Here is a 19460-nt window from a genome sequence, read left to right on the forward strand (position 1 = left end):
CCATTTTCCTCTTCTCAAATAGCTTAAAAACTGGTTTATTAAAAATTCAAGATCATATTGTTTCAGATTAATCAAACTCTAGAAAAAGGTCTTGGTTTAGCACATGCCACAAACCTATGGGATCAAACCTATGCAGGGAAACACCGGGGTGGCTCTACAGAATAAACCAGTAGTCATTGCATTGTCTCCTTGCATTGGCCACCTCATCCTTGGCTGGAAACTTCCTAGAGCTCATCTCAGGTGGGTTTCTGCCAGATGCAGTCTATTTTAATTAAGACAGCATTTATTTGTGAGACCCAACAGCAAAAGAGCAACGTTAAAAGTATTGTATCGATTAAACTCATTGATAAATGTAGTGTACAGAATGCCTGGCTAGCTTAGAATGGATTTGTAATGATAAATGCAACGGAGCTCAGTGAAGAAAGGAGCATGGTGTGTGATACACACTAAAACCAGGTTCCCATTTTGGCCTTTAGAACTTACTTTTTCTTTCTGAAAATAGCAGTTCCAATTAGTAGTTTAATACCAATGGGATGGCATCTTAATGTGTTTGTATAAACAGCGTAATGAGGCTGACAGAAGTTGCTGCAGAAAGATCAGTGAAGTGCTGTTGAACAGGCTTCCTTCTTTACATCGTCCTCAGCATCAATTTGAATAATAACGTAGGCCCTTCAGAAGCGTTCCTTTCCGCGGCAACGTTGTTTAAACGGAGCTCGCTGTCAGGTACTGCTGAAAGCATCGGTGCTCGTACAATCAGCACAAACAGCATGGTGTGCGCTGGGTGCCAGTGACCAGAGCACGCTGGATACGTGACAGGAGACGCTTTGACAAGGCAGATGTTTTGCGTTGCCGATGCCCACGCTCCAGGGCTGCAGTGTCACAGGAAGGCGGATAAGGGCTGGCCGGGGTCGTCAGGCGCCAGCCGGCTGCCCGGGAGCGGGGCTGTGCTCCGGCATCCCCGCGCCGAGCTGAGGGCGAGCAGGGCGAGTGGCCGGTGCCCGTCACAGGGAGAGCCGCTTCCTACCCGCACAGCCCGAGCAATGCCGGGGGAAGGGGCAAGTGCGAGCCGCGGGGTCGAGCTCCGCCTCGCATGGGCACCTCTCCTGCGGGAGGCCCCGCCGGCCGCCCTCAGGCAGCTCCTCGGCGGGCTCCGCCGGTTTGTGAGCGCCGCGGGCAGCCTCGGGGCCAGGCGTCCGGGTTTCCCCCGGCCTCTTCCTTCCCCCGCCCTCACTCTTCTTCCTGCCCCTCGACGAGACCCCGGCGCCCGGCTCCGCGTTGCCGCCCCTCGCCGTCCCCTCACGGCGCCCGTCCCGCGCGCCGGCCCTTTCCCGCGCTGCCCCCCCCCCGCGTCGGCCCCGCCGCGCGCGCGGGCTGCCGGCGGCGGCGCGGGGCGCGTGCGCAGTGCGCGGGCCCCGGCGGGCGGGCGGAGCCGAGGCGCGCCGAGCCGAGCCGAGCCAAGCCGAGGGAGCATTGTGCGGGCGGGCGGACGGACGGACGGACCGACGGACGCCGCGAGCAGCGCCACATTCCCCGCTGAGGCCGCTGCCGTCCCCCGTCCCCCCCCTCCCCCAGCAGTATGTCGGGCCGGTCGGTGCGGGCCGAGACCCGGAGCCGGGCGAAGGATGATATCAAACGGGTGATGGCGGCCATCGAGAAAGTGCGCAAATGGTGAGCGGGCCGCGCCGCGCCGGGACCCCGCGCCCGCCCCCCCTTCCTGCGCGCCCCCCTCCCCGCGCCCCCCGCGCCGTCCCCTCACGGGGCCGAAGCTCGCCGGGCGGCCGCGGGGGGCGGGGAGCCGGCGGCACCCAGAAGCCATTTCGCTCTTGCGAGTCACATGAAGGCGGCGGCAGCGGCGTGTGAGGGCGAGAGGCGGCTCCATTGTGCGGCCGAGCCCCCTCTCCCACGACCCCCGCCGCTCCCCAACGACCCCAGCCCGCCGCACGGCGGATCCTGGGCCGGGCCAGGCGGCGACGGGGCGGGCGGGCGGGCGAGTGGCGGAGCGGGCCGGGCTCCTCCCGCCGCCCTCCCCTACAAAGGGCCCGGGGAGCGGGCCTGGGGACGCTCTCCTGCCAAGTGTGTGTGAAACTAAAGCTCGAAGAAGTATTTCTGTAAAAAGAAAAGCATTAAAAATGTCCCTGTGAAGCGCGCAAGAAGGTTTTCTTTCAGTATTACACATGTATTTATTTACCTTGCCGTTCAAGTTGCCGAGGTTTGCACGTAAGCGCAGCAAACCCGAGCGGGATCGTCAGCGGACGCTCAGGTGGTTGTAAATCCCGAGCGCAGCGTGTAATTGTCGCTGGAATTTGTTTTAAATGATACAATTAAAGGTTGTACCCCTAGCGAAGTATTTCCCTTTTGTTAGGCCTTGAACGTGTTTTTGGCATTTTCCCGCTTTTGTCTCTATTTTCTGCTTTTGTTAGGAAAAAACAACACGAGGTGTTTAAACAATACAGCAAAACAGTCGCTGCGATGTTCTGCAGAGTGGGGCCGGGGGTCTTGGGTGGGATAAAGAGCAGTGCCAGTGCGGCTTGAGAGCGAGTCTCTTTTCTTCCAGCAAGTTGACTGTTCAATAGTCTTTGTGTGTGTATCTTGTACTTTCTTTAAACACCTGAAATCCACAGGGAGCTCCCTTGGATTAGCGTTAGTCTGGATAACTCTGCTGTTGCGAACTTGGTAAAATAAGGGGGCGCTTGTATTGCCATCCACAGTTGCTTTCATTAAAAGAAGAGCGAAATAACAGAAGGAAACGTGTTTGTTATTGGGGTGAAAAGGATTGTTGCGTTTTAAATGGCCTTGAGCACATGAATGGGCCCGTTGGCTCGGGCCGGACAAAGAGTCTGGACGCGTGTCCAATAACGCAGGGCACGAGATGGGGATTTCAAAGAATTCAGCCATTGTGCAGGGAGGCAGAGCAGCCCAGCCAGCGCTGTAGGGTGGTTTCAGGAACACTCTTCTATGTGTTGTTTTTAAGTGCTGTTTGCTGACTGCTGGGTTATCTCCAAAGGGGTCAGAACAATGTGTGGTGGTGTGACAGGACTTCTATTCCAACGGGAGAGTTGTTGGATGCGTGGAACTACTTTGTAGGTATTTCATTCACGAGTGCAGCGTGCTTCCTCTGAGTCCTAGTTGGTGGATTTCAGTGAGGAGTAGAGGCAGAAGCCTGGCCATTCAACAAAATGTGTAATTGTTGTTTTTTCTCTTGGCAAGGGTTCTCTGCCATCATGTCAGTTGCTATGGCTTCCTCTGTCAAACAGGAATCTTACAGTATAAATAGATTTTTGTACATTTTAACCCTCCTGAGAGACAACTTGTTTTCAAGGGCTTCTGTACAGAATCATGCAGAATTCTTTTGATTAATGTCAGACTTTTTTTGTGGGTGTGCATCTCAGAAGTATTTACCTCAGCCATTTCTTATTATCTTAAAGGAATCCTAATTTGAAGGTAAATCTCATGGTTCCCCCCTCCCCCCAAATCCAAGTGAAGCACGGTGGGAAATTAGCAAAAGAGATGCTGTGTCTTGGGGTTTTAAATGCTTTGAGAAGACTTGGCTTGTTAAATTGAACTTTACACATTGGCAATTCCTGCATCTTCAGAACAGCCACATAGGCAATTTCCAAGTGTGCAGCTTCATTTGCATAATAGGAGCAATTTGTTGCCATCCACAGCTCTTCTGTGGAAATGCAGCCGCTGAAGATTAAAATACCTTGAGTCTAACGTTGCAGAGAACAGAGTTTTCTGAGACTTGGAGCACAGCGTGCTGAGGGTGAGCAGAGAGGCAGACCGAGCTGTACGCTCTTCTGAGCAGGCTCTGGTGTGTGCTGCCCAAAGCTTTATCAGTCTGCAAAGGTGTGCAGCAGCTTCGCTGTGTAGTGTTACTGAATGCCTGTACTGCCACATCCATGAATGTGCCTGTTGGAAAGCAATTTCCATGAGTGCAGACTTTGTTCCTTAGAAAATGAGTGTTCTTTCTTAGACAGTGAGCCCTTTGATGCAGGTGCCCTATCTTCGTGTGTGTTTGTAGAGCGCCCGGCACTTCTGGTATTACTGGAACTTAGTAGTAAACAGTGAAGTTGTTACGTTTTTATCTTGAGATTAATGTAGTCATATCTCCTTTGTTTAAACTACTCTCATGAATGAACATCTGTTTCAGAAAACACATAGCACGTGTCTTACAGAATACATGGCTGTGTTGTGTTTGTGTGGCAGAAACGTTACATTTCCATGGCTAAGGGGCCAGTTCCAGTATTTTTTAACGTTATGATTTTTCTTTTATTCCATTTAAAAAAAAATAACCTGAGATAAGTTTATCTAAATGAACTGTGAAAAGCCCAGGATTTGGTTTGGTCTTTAAAGATTGATGGGTGTGTGTAGATTGTAAAGGAGTTCTCGGAAAGAGAGAGGCAAAAACTGTTGTAGCTTCAAACAGCATTAGAAAAATACTGGAAACACTCTTGTTTTAGAAAATTCCAATGTATTAAATGAAGGAAAATGCAAACATTTTGTAAAACACAGGTGATGGGCTGGAGGCAAGTGTAAGGTGGTAGGATGTCTTGGAGGGCAGTGAAGTAATTTGCGTGGGTGTGTAGCACTGCTGAGCTTTTGGACAAAGGTGCATTTAAGGATGAGGTATGGCATGGCTGATGGAGACAAGCACCTTGATTTAGAGAACTTGCCTTGTCTTTGAATTGCAGCATCTTTGCAGAAGTGCTCTGACCTTTTTCTGCCCCATCAAAGCCCTGATCTAGGGAGAGTGATAGTACGTTATGAGGAAAAGGTGAACCGGGACAACTGATAAAAGTACTTAAAGAAAGTGCTGTGTGTTTATTATGGCGTGGAATTGGCTGTGAAGGCAGATAGGATGTGCCTTAAAACAAAGCATGTCGTATAAATTTGAGGAGCAAAGTCACCATGGGCAGTGTTACCCAGTACCATTGTTTTGGGATCAATAACTGTGCCTTGTTGGAGAGGAATTTCTAGACCATGCTGCTGTAGCTTTTCAGCTCACTGTCTCCATTCAAGACTTGCTAAAATATTTTTGTGTGGTATGTAATGCTCTGAGACTGAGCTTCTGCAGATTTTGCTGCTCTTGCTTCCTTCTTAAAATAGGCTTTCACTCTGAAAAGCAGCTATGACATAGAACTTCTTAGAGTGATGTCTTTGGAAAAAGACTGCTACTACCAGATTGCCGTGCTAGTTTAGTCTGGCTGCATTGCCTGTGTTTGATTTCCTGCTAAGATTGTAGTTCAAGTAGTGGCAGTTGAAATAAAAATACCCAGTGTATCTGCAGGAACTGTACTGAAGCACTGTAGTGGCCAAAACACGCTGTTGTCATGCTTGACTTGCCATACTTTTTTTTCTGGCTCATGCTGCTTTGTTTTTGAGCCAGGATATGCTCTCTGACTTCAGTGGAAGTTGAGTGTATGTTAAAAGGTAGAGTTTTGTCATGCCTAAGCCACGTTTCTCTGTCCTGTAAGAAAAAGTGCTTGTTGCAGAGGGGAACCTAGTAGCACTTGCTTAAAAACATGCTGGCCTGTCCAAGTTAAAGGGAACTGTAACTTGATGCACCACATTTAGATAAACTGGGAGAGAAGCTGTCCTTAACCATTAGTCTTTGTCCATTCATGCTACATGGTATTTTATTATATTTGCAGTGTGGTCAAGAGACACCATGTATCTTTGGGTCTGCTTGATGTTGGTCACTAGACAAACATCTCCGTGGCAATGGGTGTGCTCTGAAAAGCAAGCCCGTGTTTCAACAAATCTCTCTTCTATTTTTTTTGTGCATCTGACAGCACTTTTTGTGTATAATAATGGCATTTTCTTTCCCATTCCCCTTTCTCCTTTGCTTGATCCCACAGGGAGGTCATAATTCTGTGATTTTCACCAAACTCTGTTGCAATGCAAGTGAGTGTGATGTGATAAATTCAGCATTATGACGTCACTTCGTGATCATCAACAGAAGATGGGGTATGTGGGAGCACATCCTTGTGTCAATACAGATCCCTGTGATGAATGATAGTCACGGTAAAAGGCCATACAAGTGTGAAAGCCTTCCCTTGAATGATAACGTATTGGCAGTAAAGGCTTTCTGTGTCTGCCATCAAATGTTGCTAGCACTCATTTCTGCTGCAGAAGCTGCCTTAATACTTTATGTATAAGTGTAATATACACTGATGTGTTTGCTCACAGGTATATTACTTTTATACGTGGCATTTGATACTCATCTTTGGACCTTTAGTGTTAATATACAAAATATAAATGTATTTAAGAGTCTTGGGCTATTTAGAATGGGGAATTGAGTATCTAATTATGTAAGTTCTAGGATATTAGTATGCCTCAGGCATAGGCACTAAAGAACTGTTGATACTAATGCTTACCCTACGTATCCTTGGCTGTCCTTTAAATGCTGTGCAGATATGGTTCAGAATTTTAAAACACTTTAATGCAATTTGAGATGAATGTAAGGGTTTGTTGCTGTTATATTGATTACTTTCTGAATTTGCTATAACTAAAACACATAGATACTTTGAAGTGTGGAAGATTAAAGGAAAAGCGTTATTGTGTGTATTTTACATTTTGCCCCTTTCCGGTGTTGTTGCTCCTGAGTCATTTTTGGACAATCAGGAGAAGTCTCAAACCAGAGAAAATGCTTTATTTTTAAAAAGCTGTGGAGATTGTCAGCTAGACATGGGCAAGTTAAGTTGATAATTGCCACATTTTCAGCCTGAAAGAGTTCCATCAACCACCTTTTCCAATCCACCAGTCAATAATGAGATCAAAGGTGGAATCAAGGTATTCTGGTGAGGGTCTTGGGATGAGTGGGTTCAACAGCAGATCCGTTTTGTAGACAAGAAAACAGGTGGAGAAACTACTTAAGTTTTCACAATGAGGTGAGCATGGGAGTTCATGAATTCCTCGTTCCTACTCTGGCCTTTGTTCAGCAAGCATACTTTGTAGTTGGTGCAGCATTTAGCAAAGTTACTGTTCTGGGCAGCATCAGTAAATTGTCATTTCTAACTAAGTTAAAAGACAAGTCCCTGATCAGCTTCCTCAGTGTTGGTGTCTTTGCACAAAAGATAAAAAGCAAGTGTTCAGAGCAGAAGTGGTTTTGGGGGTTTAGGGTTTTTTGTTTTGCTTGGTTGGTTGGTTTTTGTTTTGAAGTGGAAAGGCAGTTAAGTGTTACTGATAACATTCAAAGCTTTATTTGCCATAAACATCTGAAATCCTGAAAGTATTTTACCCTGTTGATCTTAAATGTCTGAAAGTCATTACGTCTCTTTGTCAATGAATTTGTATTTGTGCTGCCGATGATTTTACTGAGTTTCAGGGGAGATTGTCTCTTTTTTTTCTTACTAATATTTATATGGTCTTAAACCTTCAATACTGTAAATGCTTACACATGTGAAATATTTGAATAATAGCAGTGTGATGATGGGTTTTCTTTTTAGCAATGAGTGTTTGCAGGACTGGGATGTTGGTGTACTTCCATCATAAAATATCCTTATTCCCGTTGTTTTCTGAATTACTGTTTATTGAACTCAGTAAAAATAAAAATCCCTATAGCTGAGGGTACTTAAGAAGCTCAAAATAATTAAAATGTCAGGGCTAACTTTAATACTAGAAGGAAAAAGTTACTAATATAGGTTTCCTCCTGTGTTCTACAGTCTGTCCAGTGAAGATGCTGTGTGAGGCTGCTTTGAGATGCTAACAGGTATCTTGAACTTTTGGTTTTCCAGTGCAGCATCTCTAAGTAATATTTTGCTGTAGGAAAAGACTAAAATCTTGATATATATATATTTTTAAAGCATTTATTCACCTCTCCCCATACCCAAAGCAAAACCCCAGCTGGTTTGATTACCATAATTTCAGAGGTTTTCCAAAGTAGAAATAAGTTGAGTTTGTCTTGTATTCTTAAAAGAAAGAAATTCTGTCATGATCATCTCTTCACAATTAAGTATGCTCATTATTGACATGCCCTCATCTCCACTGTCATTTTTATCACATCTAGCAGTAGAGCTCCAAATTACTGTCAAATTGGGTTTTGACATACTTTAGCCATCCAGCATACTCAATTGGGTGTATCTAAACATATTGAGGAAAAACTGTGCTGCACGAAGAGCAGTGGGAAAGAAACGAATCTGAAATAGTCCCGTACTTCAATTAAAATATCCTTGTGGACAGATCCCAAACTTACCAAATTGCTAGATATAGCCTATTTTTTTTTTAGCAGGAAAGTGTCTCTAAGGGGAAAGCAAGTAAGATTGGCTTTAGTAGCTAAAACAAATAGTCAGGAGGATGTTTGTGGCATTTGTACAATGTGGCTACTTTTGATTCTGGAAACCCTTTCTAAAAATGGAGCTGTTACATATATATGTTTGGAGTCACATCCAGCTTCTCCCATCCTGCAAAGAACATATTTTTTTAAAGAAAAAGAAAAAATCTATACCTGGATCCCCAACCTATTACTTAGTGTGCTTTTTAAACAGAAAGATGCTTGAGATCTCATGCCAAATTAATTTCAGATGTTCCTGAATATTTAATGGAATTGGTCTTTGTTGTTAACTTTTAATCGATCCATTTGCAGAGCCACATTACAAACCCAGGAACCAGCAGTGGTAATCTGTGACCTGAAAACTGATCACAGAAATGTGATGAAATTTCTCTGGCATCGTGGACCTTCTTTGAATATTCTGATGTAAAGAGCTCAAGGAATTCGTCCCTTAACTAAGCGTTCAGCATCCTTTCCATCTCCTCGCTCTGTGTGACACCCTCCAGCCAAATTTCCTTCACAGTTTGTCAATGTCATGACTTCATGGCTGGCTGGCAGGGGTCTGCACAGAGTGCTGTAGGTTCTGCTTTTTCCCTCTCTGATAGCCTCAGCCTTTCTTTTTCCAAAAGAGCTAGGCTCACCAGAGTCTGAATACTGCATCACGGCACATATTGTTACCAGCGAGGCTGTTAGTTCTAAGGGTAGGATTTCAGAGCTGACTGACAGGAGTGTTGAGTGAATGTTAAATTGCTAGCAGCAAATTTCTACCCCAAACCAAACCTCAGATGGTCAAAACGCATTTAGATTTCTAATACCATTAAACAGCTTCATTACAATCAAAACACACTGGTCTGTTTAAAGCCTCTCTGCTGTCTAGAAACTTAAGTGAAAATTGTAGGCATTAAATCTGCATTTTCAATAGCTATTCTTCTTAACTGTATCTTCAATCCAGATCTTATTACTGCTACTGCAGTTATTCACTTAGTCAAGTAACAGCCCTGAGAAATCTGGAGGTTAGCAGTGCTCTAACAAGTTTTTGAAATGCAAAGAACAATTTGCACAATGCAGTGCTAAAGACCATGTAATAGAGATCATCCTGCTTAATAGCCTATTTAAATCCTTGACAACTTACAATAGTAGATCACTTTCTTTTGAATCCAAGTTTAACTTCTCCTGCATTGTAATTTTATAGGGAGAAGAAGTGGGTGACAGTTGGCGACACATCCCTAAGGATTTACAAATGGGTACCAGTAACAGAGCCTAAAGTCGATGATGTAAGTATCTTGCAGATCTCTTGTTTGTTTTTTTAAGATGTAGACACTCATGTTTAGGGAAGGTTGAAAGAAAAATGCTCCTTGTTCTCTGAGTCTTTTAAGCTGAGACTGATGTGGGTCTTGCAAGCACTTGTGTGGAAGAGCTCTAGGGAAATCGTTGATCTCTACAGAAAGTGATGGTGATGGTTCAGTGAGTAGCAATCTTTCCAGAGTCAGCTTGGATCAATTCTCTGATAACTGTTGAACCATTTGGCTTGAAACTGATTTTTGAAACCATTCTCTCACATAATAATTGGTAGGTGGGGAGGGGAAGCTAAGGCATCGACTGCTTTCCCCCTCTATTCTGCCTGATGCTTTAAAGGAAAGTAGCTTGTTTGGAACAGTGGGAAGAACGTATTCCATCTGTGCATCACTGCTGCTTTACACAAAAATAGGTGCAAAACACTGGACTGTATTAGGATGTCCAGCCCATGCAGTATAGCAAACATGCTTCTATGGCAATGTGTGTGCATGCATCTTGTTTACATTCCTGGTGTGCACTGTTCATGTGCTGTGCCACAATGATGTGGCACAAAAAAAGGTGTAAACATCAAAGTTGATAGGGCTCACAAATAGTTTTTTTCAAAATGAACATTGCTCTCATTTTACAAATGGAAATATTGTTATAGAGAGAAAACTCATCCACTGTACCACAGTAAATTACTGATACAGCAGAATGGATACCCTAAGTTCAGTACTCCTTACCTGGCCTGTCACGTGGGGTTTTTGACTTTATTTGAAATAGGAATTAAGACTTATCTAAAAAGAAATTACTGTGCTAATAAATGTGTAAAATGATGGATTTTCAGAGAAGACAGTGTCGTGATCTTATCTTACTCAAAGTCCAGATTCAAGACCTATTTTTGATTAGTGTTGTTTTAACTGAACTTGTTTCTTTCTGTACCTTTGGTTGTACCACAGATTTCCGTGGCTGTCAGAGCTGTGGTAAGGTTCTTGTATTCTTCCAGTGCTTGAACAGCATCTCTGAGAAGTAACCCTTTGTGAACTGAAGACCCTTTACAGAAACTTGTTCATTCTTTCCAGTTGTCAAATGTTTGGTCTTCATTTTATTATTCAGAATACAAAGAGAGGGAAAGCTGTGCTATCTATGTGTGAGAAAGAGCGTGAGATTTAGGATACTTAGGCTCACAGCTTTTGCACATTGTTTTCCTGCAATTAAGCTGTGCCAGCATGATGAGTACCATAGAACTTTAAAAGAGAATTTCTGGTAAGTTTCTGGGTGAGTTTTCAAGGTGATTGGTACCTGCAGTCAGATTCTCAGTTAAGAAGAATGGCCTTATATAACTACCTCTGTGTGCTGAGTTTAACTGTATTTTTTTGAGCCATCATCTTTAGGTTTAGGCTTCAGATTTGCTGAAATTGGGATACTTGAGTTCAAGATCAGTCACTGTAGTGTCCTACAAGTCACATTCTGTTCATTACAAGTAGAGGCTGTTGTGCAGCTGCAGTTTCTGCAGGTGTGATGTTGTAAGGTTTCTATCTCTTTGCTCTGGAAGTTCTCACAGTTAAAACAAGTGCATCTATTCTAACATGAAGTATCAGGTAGGAGTCCTCTTGGCTATTTAATTTTGTTGTGAACATCCTTTTGCATTTGATTTCATCCACCTGTGAAGGAGCAGACAATATACTTGCTTTTTTACTTGAATTGGAGAAAAGGATCTTTTTTACTGCTTCACGTTCCAAAAGGAAGTTGTCTTTGATTTTAGTGAGCACAGATTAGATTACTTCCTCCCATCACATGTTGTTCCTAAGGCACTGATGTATCTTTGCACTAGAATTAGCTAGGCTATTTCATCCTAGTTTTGGGAGGCTGTTGTAGAACCTCACCACATTGATGGGTGAACCTTTCTCAAAAAACCTTTCCAGCTGGAATTGCCCACAGTCGTGTTTCACTATTTCCCTTGTGGCAGAAGTGTCCCTTTTACCTTGGAAAGAAACCCAACAACCAAACCTGAAAGAGACTTTTGTCCCCTCTCAACTTCCATTTTGCAAAAGTAAAGAAGTCCAAGAGCCAGGCTTTTAATTGTCTTCTCAGCAGGCAAGCAGGATCCTCCAAAAGCAGTGCAGCTGCTCTTTCTCCTGTGAGGCTGATTACGTCACCTCTTAATTGAAAATGCTGCATCCCTTAGCAGACTTTCCACGTGATGGATGCCACTGTCTCTCTTCCTTTGTTTTGATGCTTACAGTCTGTACTGTTGTTGGGTCATGAGCATGTTGTGACCCATTGTTCATGTAGGACCATCTGGCTTGTGCTCTTTGTTCTAGGCCAATCTGTTTTTTCTTAATCCATCTTTTAGTTTTAATGAAGAAACAGCATTAGTTGTAGAGAAGGAGGAGTTCTCTGCAGAAAGAGGTAAAAAGCTGTCTCTTCAGTGTTAAAATTCTAGATCTTTTATCATTCCTGTTGTCCATGCATTGTCTAGGGGTATTCTACAAGCTTTCTCTTATGAAAGGAAAAGGGTATTATTGCCAACTTTTGTACTCTTTACAAGAACTGTGCAGTTGTTTGAAGATGGAAAAACATATTTTTGCTGTTACTAGAATTTTGGGATAAAGACCTATATATCCTGTGCTTTGTGTCATGGAGAATACAAGTAGAAAAACAACCCTGCAGTTACTGGGACTAATGCATTATTGAGAGTGTCAGTTGTTACTCCGTTGCCTTTATTTCTCACTTGCAATGGAGAGAGATGCTTACAGAAGTAATGAGTGGGAAGTGTTTTATGGATTTCTCTTCATGGCAATAGGCTCATTTGTTTGTGGTACCTTTTGTTTTTTTCAGAAAAATAAGAATAAGAAAAAAGGCAAAGATGAAAAATGTGGCTCTGAAGTGACCACTCCAGAGAACAGCTCCTCTCCAGGGATGATGGACATGCATGGTGAGTGGGAGAAGGTCAGCCCCAGTTATCCTGTTACACTGCTGTGGAAGTATAACCTAACAATGTCAAATTCCACATTGCTCAGAGGTATGGACAGCAGTGTTTAAGTCAAAATGAGAACACCATCAGATATTTACTTGGTACCTTGGACTTCTCTTGTGTGGATGTACTAACAGTTGTTTAAATGCCATAGGTGTTTGGATAACAGTTATGGCTGAGAGTGCAGCACTAGTTGAGCTGATAGGAGGGCATCACTTTTTTCAGTTTTATTTGCATTTGTATTGCCTTGGTCAGGTCATTTAATTCTCTTAAGTCTCGTTTCTCCCATCCATGAGGTGAACATACTACTTGCTTTTTTATCATCTATCACTCGTGGTTTTAAGCCATACTGTATAATTTCATGATAAACTCAATCTGATCTGTCTTCAAGCTACTCTGAAAAGAAACGATCCCATCACCAGTTATGTTTTTGCAAAGTCCTTTGAATATAACAATTGTACAGATGCAGAGGGAGGTAGATTGACTTACATGCTGGTATTTTAACTAACAGTGTTTTACTGGGTTAGTTTTCTTTAGGGAGCAGGAGCTTCCTTCTCAGTTAGAGCTTCCTTCTCAGTTACTCATTAGTCTTAAAGATTACAGGAAGTTGCACCCTACTGCTGTCCATAAAGTATTAGCTGAGATACTTAAACCACCATCGTTGGTTTTAACAGGAAGAGGGTACAGGCAGAATATTTCCTGTTAACTACAGAAACATGATCTATGGTGCAGAAAGTTAACTGTGATCCAAGTTTTTGTAGGCTAGAGATTATTCTGGACAATTATCACTTTGAAACTTTTGGTATTGGGACAAGAGTTTACTTGGAAGGTATTTTGTTGTGGGGCATGGGGAGTGGTTCTGGGGTTCTTTTTGACCTTCAGGGCATACTTCAAAAACTGTTCTCATCTGAAAGTTACAGTAATGGGTATTTGTAAATCTGCACCATTAACACCTGATTAGCCCTGTGTTACACAACTACAAAATGAGACTGTCTTCTGTTGATCTGTTTTACTCATGTTGCATCTCATCTCTTTTGGATGAGACCCGAGTAAAACATTCTTGGTGTTTATGTGTGATATTAATTAGAGCTGTTTTACAGCATAAGCTGCCAGAGCAAAAATTGTGGTGATGTAGCAAAAAAATTAGATATAGTCTTAGTCTGCTTGTACTTGATCCCCAACAAGTTGCACTATGTCATGTGTCAACAGGCAATAACACTGGAATAATATAGAAGAATCAAGATGTGTTTTTTATCTTGCCACATTAGATTTCTTGTTTTTAACTTTTCTGTTAACAGATGACAATAGCAACCAGAGTTCAATAGCTGATGCTTCTCCAATAAAACAAGAGAACAGCAGTAATTCAAGTCCAGCACCAGAACAGAACTTGGCAACACAAGCAGACGGCACTGAAGTAAAGTCTGATGAAACTCAGACAGAAGCAAAGGAGCAGCCTGGTTCAGAAGGTAAGCTGAAAAGCCCATCTTCAAAGCCAAAGAAAAAGTACTGTCTTGTAGTATATCCTCTTTTTTGTATACTTTTTAAGAACTGAATAATAACAAGAAGTAGGTGGTTTCTGAATTCTCAGCCTTGGTGTGAAAATGGGCTGTAATTTCTCTGGCCTACCAGTGGTCCTTCCACACAACTGGAGAGGTCAGATTGACATTCAAGGTCTATTCAGAGAGGAAACAAACGAAACAGTTGGTTTGTTGTTGTCATAATCTCAGTCTTAGAAATAATTTAAAATCAATTCTTTAAGATGGCAGCTACCATGTAATCACAGAAACCCTGGGAAGTGTTACTTCTGTAGATCCAGTCATTATCTAGTGTGAAAATAACATAAAGGTGAGATACTTTGGGATTAATTGTGTAAACTTTAAGTGTTCTTTTTTTTTTTCCCCTTAACCCTGCTAGCTGTTCAATCAAGAGTTAGCTCTGATTTCTGTGCCAATTTTCTAAAAGCTTTTCAAGATTGTGCTGCAGTTGTGCACAGATTTAAGATCCATGTGGGTTCAGAGCTTGTTCTAAACTTCACACTGTTTTGAGTAATTGAAACATTCTCTGTACTTTTGAGAAGGTAACTTTCTTTATCCTGTTATAACAGATAAAATATATCCTTAACACCATTCTAATTACTTGGTTACAGAATTCTTCTCATAGCAAAGCAATTAAATTGTGTCCTCCTGATTTAGTTCTTGGCTCAGTAGATCCACTAACCAATTTAAAATTAGAGCTTTTTATCTTGGTGCTACCAGAATGGTTAAGTATGTTACATGTTGTCATTGTTAGTTGTGGTTCATGTTTTGACAACTGAATCATCTCCAGGTAAATCCTTCAAAGAAAATCTCAACTAGCATATTCAGTCATGTTAAACAGTAAGGATTTGCTCCTAGGTCCAATATTGTCTGAACCTGCTTGTGTGAAGTTGTTACATAGCACACATGCTCCCCTGACTAAATTTAGGTTCAGGGAGAACCATGCCAAATTCTCTGGATTAGTTCCAGAGCCAGTTACTGTAAAATGAAAGGGAGGAGTAATGGCAAAAATTACCTGTTATTAATGTGGGGTTTTTCTATTGGTTATATGCAGTGTTTAAAAACCATTAAATAATTCTTTATCTACCACAATGTTGTGATCACTCAAACCCCTGAAATTGTGGCATTGTTCAGCTGGATGGGGTTAAAGACCTTGTACTGGCTCTAAGTTACTACACTGAAGTCAGGGAGGTTCCATGAAGCCAGGGGACAGTTTGGGTGGTCAGAAACTCCTAATGGGAGCTTCTTAAAGAACACGGGTGCACTCAAAACATTTTGCTGTGTAAACAAGCCATTGCAGGCATAGGAGGAGCTTGGCAGTTTGAAATATGCATCCACTTGCCCAAAGGTCAGCAGCAGTACGAGTGGTAGCTGTCAGAAGCAACTGGAGAACACAACAGCTATGAAAGCTGCTTTAGGTGTGTTTTTGTCATGGGGAGATGGGCACATCAGAGTGCTCCCGAGCTCAAGTTGCAACAGACACATCAGAAATTGAAATTGGAAGTTCATTCTGACCCCTGGGACTTGTTTCTTTATCAGCATGAACATGCTTTTCTGGTGAGACGTGGAAAGGAAGATGATTCTGTCCAAATTTGCTGAGTTTGATCTTTGAGACTGCTCATCACAGGCGTCACCTTGTCCTGAATTCAGTCAGAGGAACTTTCAAAAAGGCTTGTGGTGCCTTTTATACACCACAAAAGTACCCATTACTTGCTGGTTGTGTCATCTTCGTTTAACCAAAGTTGTCTAAAAATCTCTCTGGTCTTGCAATTCTCTTCATCTAGAATAAATTCACATGTTTCTTGAGTCAGGGCCCTAATTCATTAAGTCAGAAAGGATTTTGAAATGAGCTGAAGGAAAGAAGGGTTCCAGTCCCTATGCTGCTTATGGTATAGACACTGAAGGAAATGTAACTGACAGTCTATCCCTTCTGGGACCTTTAACCCTGAGTCCTCTCTAAGTCTTGCTTTGAGAGAAGGGTTTAAAAAATCAAACAAAAAGAGCCTCAGTAAAATTGGAAGTGGGTAAGAGGTATTACAAGCTGGAAGACTCCTCTACAAGTGTGCACCAGAATTGAAAGTTCTACAGCTTTAATGGTTAAGGCTGAATTTTAAAATCTTATCTTAAAAGCAGTATTGAGGAAAAAAGGAGTTTAAATATATGGGTGAATTTTGATTCAGGCAACTGTTTTCTCTCTTTAGTTGCAGTTTTAGATCTGTTCGTTATCAGAAGTTGGCTACAAAAAGCAATTGCCTTTTAATACTGATTTAAAGCAAAGTTTTCTTGCATTCAATCCCTTTACAAAAATTCAGTGTTCAGCTTTGCTTGCCGATAGCATGGACACGGGGCTGTGCCAGGGTGTGTGGGAGCTTAGCTCCCTCTACGGACTGACTGCAGCATTGTGTCGTGCTGGCAGCATCTGCCAGCAGCCAGTGGTTGTGGCGCTGCAGTTTGAACTTCACTCATTCATACAGTTGTTAGGTATGTTATCGTCAATGTTTACACGTGGGTGAAATGGATATGTTTGGCATGTTGCTAATAGAAGACATCCTAAGAACTCCCGTTGAATGCTTTCATGTGTTTGTTTACAATCATGCCTTGCAATTTCAGATACGTCTGATGAACAGAATTCACAGTCTTCAATGGAAAATTCCATGAATAGTTCAGAGAAAGCAGAAATTCAGTCCTCTGGGGAAAACGATATAATTACAGAGGCATCTAAAAACTCTCAGGTAACTTGAAACTCAAAAGCCTGATTGGTTGGAATTTGGAAAAGAGTAATTTTTAGCCCCCTCCCCCCCCAAAAAAGGAAGAGGCCAGTTGTGTAGTTAGACTGATTTCCAAAGGTGAGGACAGTGAAGCAGCTGTAGGGTATGAGGTGTACGTCTGTCTGGTTTTGTGGTTGATTTGATCAGCTTTCTGCATTTCACATAATTTGAACAACAAGACTAGGTTGGTCTGATTGACTTTTCAGTTTCCTAAACCTGTGTTAGTTTTGTAAGGGAATACTGGACCTAAGGGGCTGGACAGTCTCCTTTGAGGACCGTTCAGAAGTAAAATACCTTGTATAAAAACAAAGGCCTACATCAGTTAGGAAAGTTAATTTTCATGGATTCAGTGGATGAGATGTTTGAGTGTTTACTCCCCATTATACTGAAACTATCCATGTGAGTGGGTGAAAGGCATCATTCTTGCAGTTGTCCCCCTCACACCACGATCCTCAGGCAGAGCACTGCTCAGTCCACTGTTTCTCCTTGTGTGTGCTTGGCTTGTTTCAGCACGCACCTTGTGTGTTCTGTCCTGTAGCGATTGCTTTGGCTACAGTGTGCACTTGGTGTGGGTTGTGCTCAAGCGTGGAGCTGAGGGAAGTCTGGGATAACCATGCCTCAAAGCTCTCCTTTGGAACATTCACTGTGGTTTTTAACCAGGAACTAGGGTTTTGCCCTTTGTAGATGACAACAAGCGTAAAGATGTCGAGGTAAGATGTAAGTAGAGAAGTGATTGCAGGAAGCAAATCCACTTGGTCACATCATCCTCGTCCAGGGATGCTTTGTTGCATCAGGGAGTTTGTTCATACCTTTTGTTGAATGTCTATGGTGCCTGAAGTTCAGTACAATGATAACGTGGTTGTTTTTCTTTTCCCCCTCATTAAGGACTCTGAAGGAGTGCCACCTTCTAAAAAGATGAAAGTAGAGGCTTCCCAACAAAATGTTGAAGAGATTTAGACTATAGATTTTTCTGGTCAGTTTTTATGTAAGGTACATCAGTGGGCTTAATTATAGAACAACCTTACTTAAGCATCTTCTCTTGGATGAGGACAGAACTCCTAACTTTTCAAGTTACCAAGCAAAAATCCAAGAAAGCCTAACAAAGGTTTGACTTCTCAGACACTGAAAACTTTTTCCTGTGAAACAAACATTGAGAACTTTTAAGTTACTGTCTCTGAAATGGTTGGAGTAAACAACTCAGGAGGGGTCTACGCACTGTTTCTAAAGTCAAAATTACAATTATGTTGCTGCTGTATTTTTTTTTCATTTCTCTATTTAACATTGTAAGATATTTAAGGATGGTACAGGTCAGGTATTAGCTTTCATGTGAAGTTCATTGTTCTGGCGTGACGTCTGCTTTTGTTTCGTGCCTTGTGTTCTGAAAACAGTGCTAACTTTTAAAAGTTGTTTTGCAACTGTCTCCTTTGCCAGTGGCCTATGTTTGTATCATGCCATGTAGTCAGGCTTTCTTCTTTTCTTCTTTTTTTCTCTCTTTCTTTCTTTTTTGTTTGGGATTTTTGGTTTGTTTTTTAATTTTGAAATCCCTGGTGCTTAAATTTTTAAAACAATACAGGAAGCCATTTTCACTCTTGGAGTCCAAGGAGAAAAAGGAGCTTGATATTTTCTTTTAGCAGCTATAGTGGAGATCTTTTATTGAATGCATGGCATTCGCAACTGTAAATTTGGTCTTCGAACTACTTAACTTCATCAGAAGTGAACAAGATCTGTCTACCATTTATAGTCCAGATCTGAATATATACTATAACACAGCAGTTAAAAATACTTAGGTGTTAGGTCCAGATCTCTGTACTGGGTACAACTTGCTTTACAGAAAAGTTCCACTATGTACATAAATAGGATCAAAGGGATTGATGCACAGTGAACTTATTTTCAATTGGTCTTTTTTGATATTGTGTTTTCACTGAACTGGATTTCATTGTACTGTTTCTTTATATGGTGTTTACTTCTGTTCCAGGTTAGCATCACATTTGAGGTCTCTTGTTCTTTTTTCTTTCAGCAAGTCTTGTAAATAAGCCTTGTTTCCATAGTCCCTACATCATGGTTAGAGATAGTCCTTGTTTTTCCATTATGTTGAAGTGTGCTTACGCTAAACTTGATCGAAAGGCACTAAGTAGGTGCAGCTCCCTTCAAATTATGGCACGTACAAGTGCAGAACCATCTGCATCAGGTCACAAGGGCCTGATCTTACAATGGGATTTATACTTCCACGGCAAGCTCTTAGTTAGAAATGACTGGAGTCGGTAGGAACCGCTGATTTCTCCCTTCAGGACACACATGCACGTGCACACGTGTGTATGTACACGTTGCTGGATCGGGCCCTTGCTCTGTCTTCACTTGGTGTGGGAGGTGGAACTTGTAATTTAAAATCCAGTCTCACAGCTATGAAAATGGTTGCATAGAGTTTGTAAGCTAAGAACTGTAAATACTTTTTTTTTTTCTTAAATGAAAAACCCAAGCAAACCCCAAACCTGCTTCCAGGTGATGCATTTTCATAATCAGCTCTTCATTAAGCTTATTTATTTCGGAATTCTCCAACAGTGAAAATGGCTTGCACTTAGACTACTGCATTGCATCTGCAATTACCACTTTATTATGAAAAACAATGGGGGAAGCAG

General features: G+C 42.2%; 1 protein-coding gene across 1 annotated transcript; it reads left to right on the top strand.

Moving 5' to 3' along the window:
• The first annotated feature begins 1418 nt into the window (after positions 1-1418).
• On the top strand, positions 1419-19457 carry BCL7A (BAF chromatin remodeling complex subunit BCL7A). The gene is made up of 6 exons (XM_062009886.1): positions 1419-1668; positions 9462-9543; positions 12386-12482; positions 13820-13987; positions 16667-16788; positions 17710-19457. Exons 1-6 carry the CDS (start codon positions 1577-1579, stop codon positions 17779-17781), a joined length of 633 nt encoding a protein of 210 aa, XP_061865870.1. The 5' UTR covers positions 1419-1576; the 3' UTR covers positions 17782-19457.
• Positions 19458-19460: the final 3 nt, after the last annotated feature.

This window comes from Colius striatus, chromosome 17 (genome assembly GCF_028858725.1).
Source record: "Colius striatus isolate bColStr4 chromosome 17, bColStr4.1.hap1, whole genome shotgun sequence".
NCBI classification, from domain to species: Eukaryota; Metazoa; Chordata; class Aves; order Coliiformes; family Coliidae; genus Colius; species Colius striatus.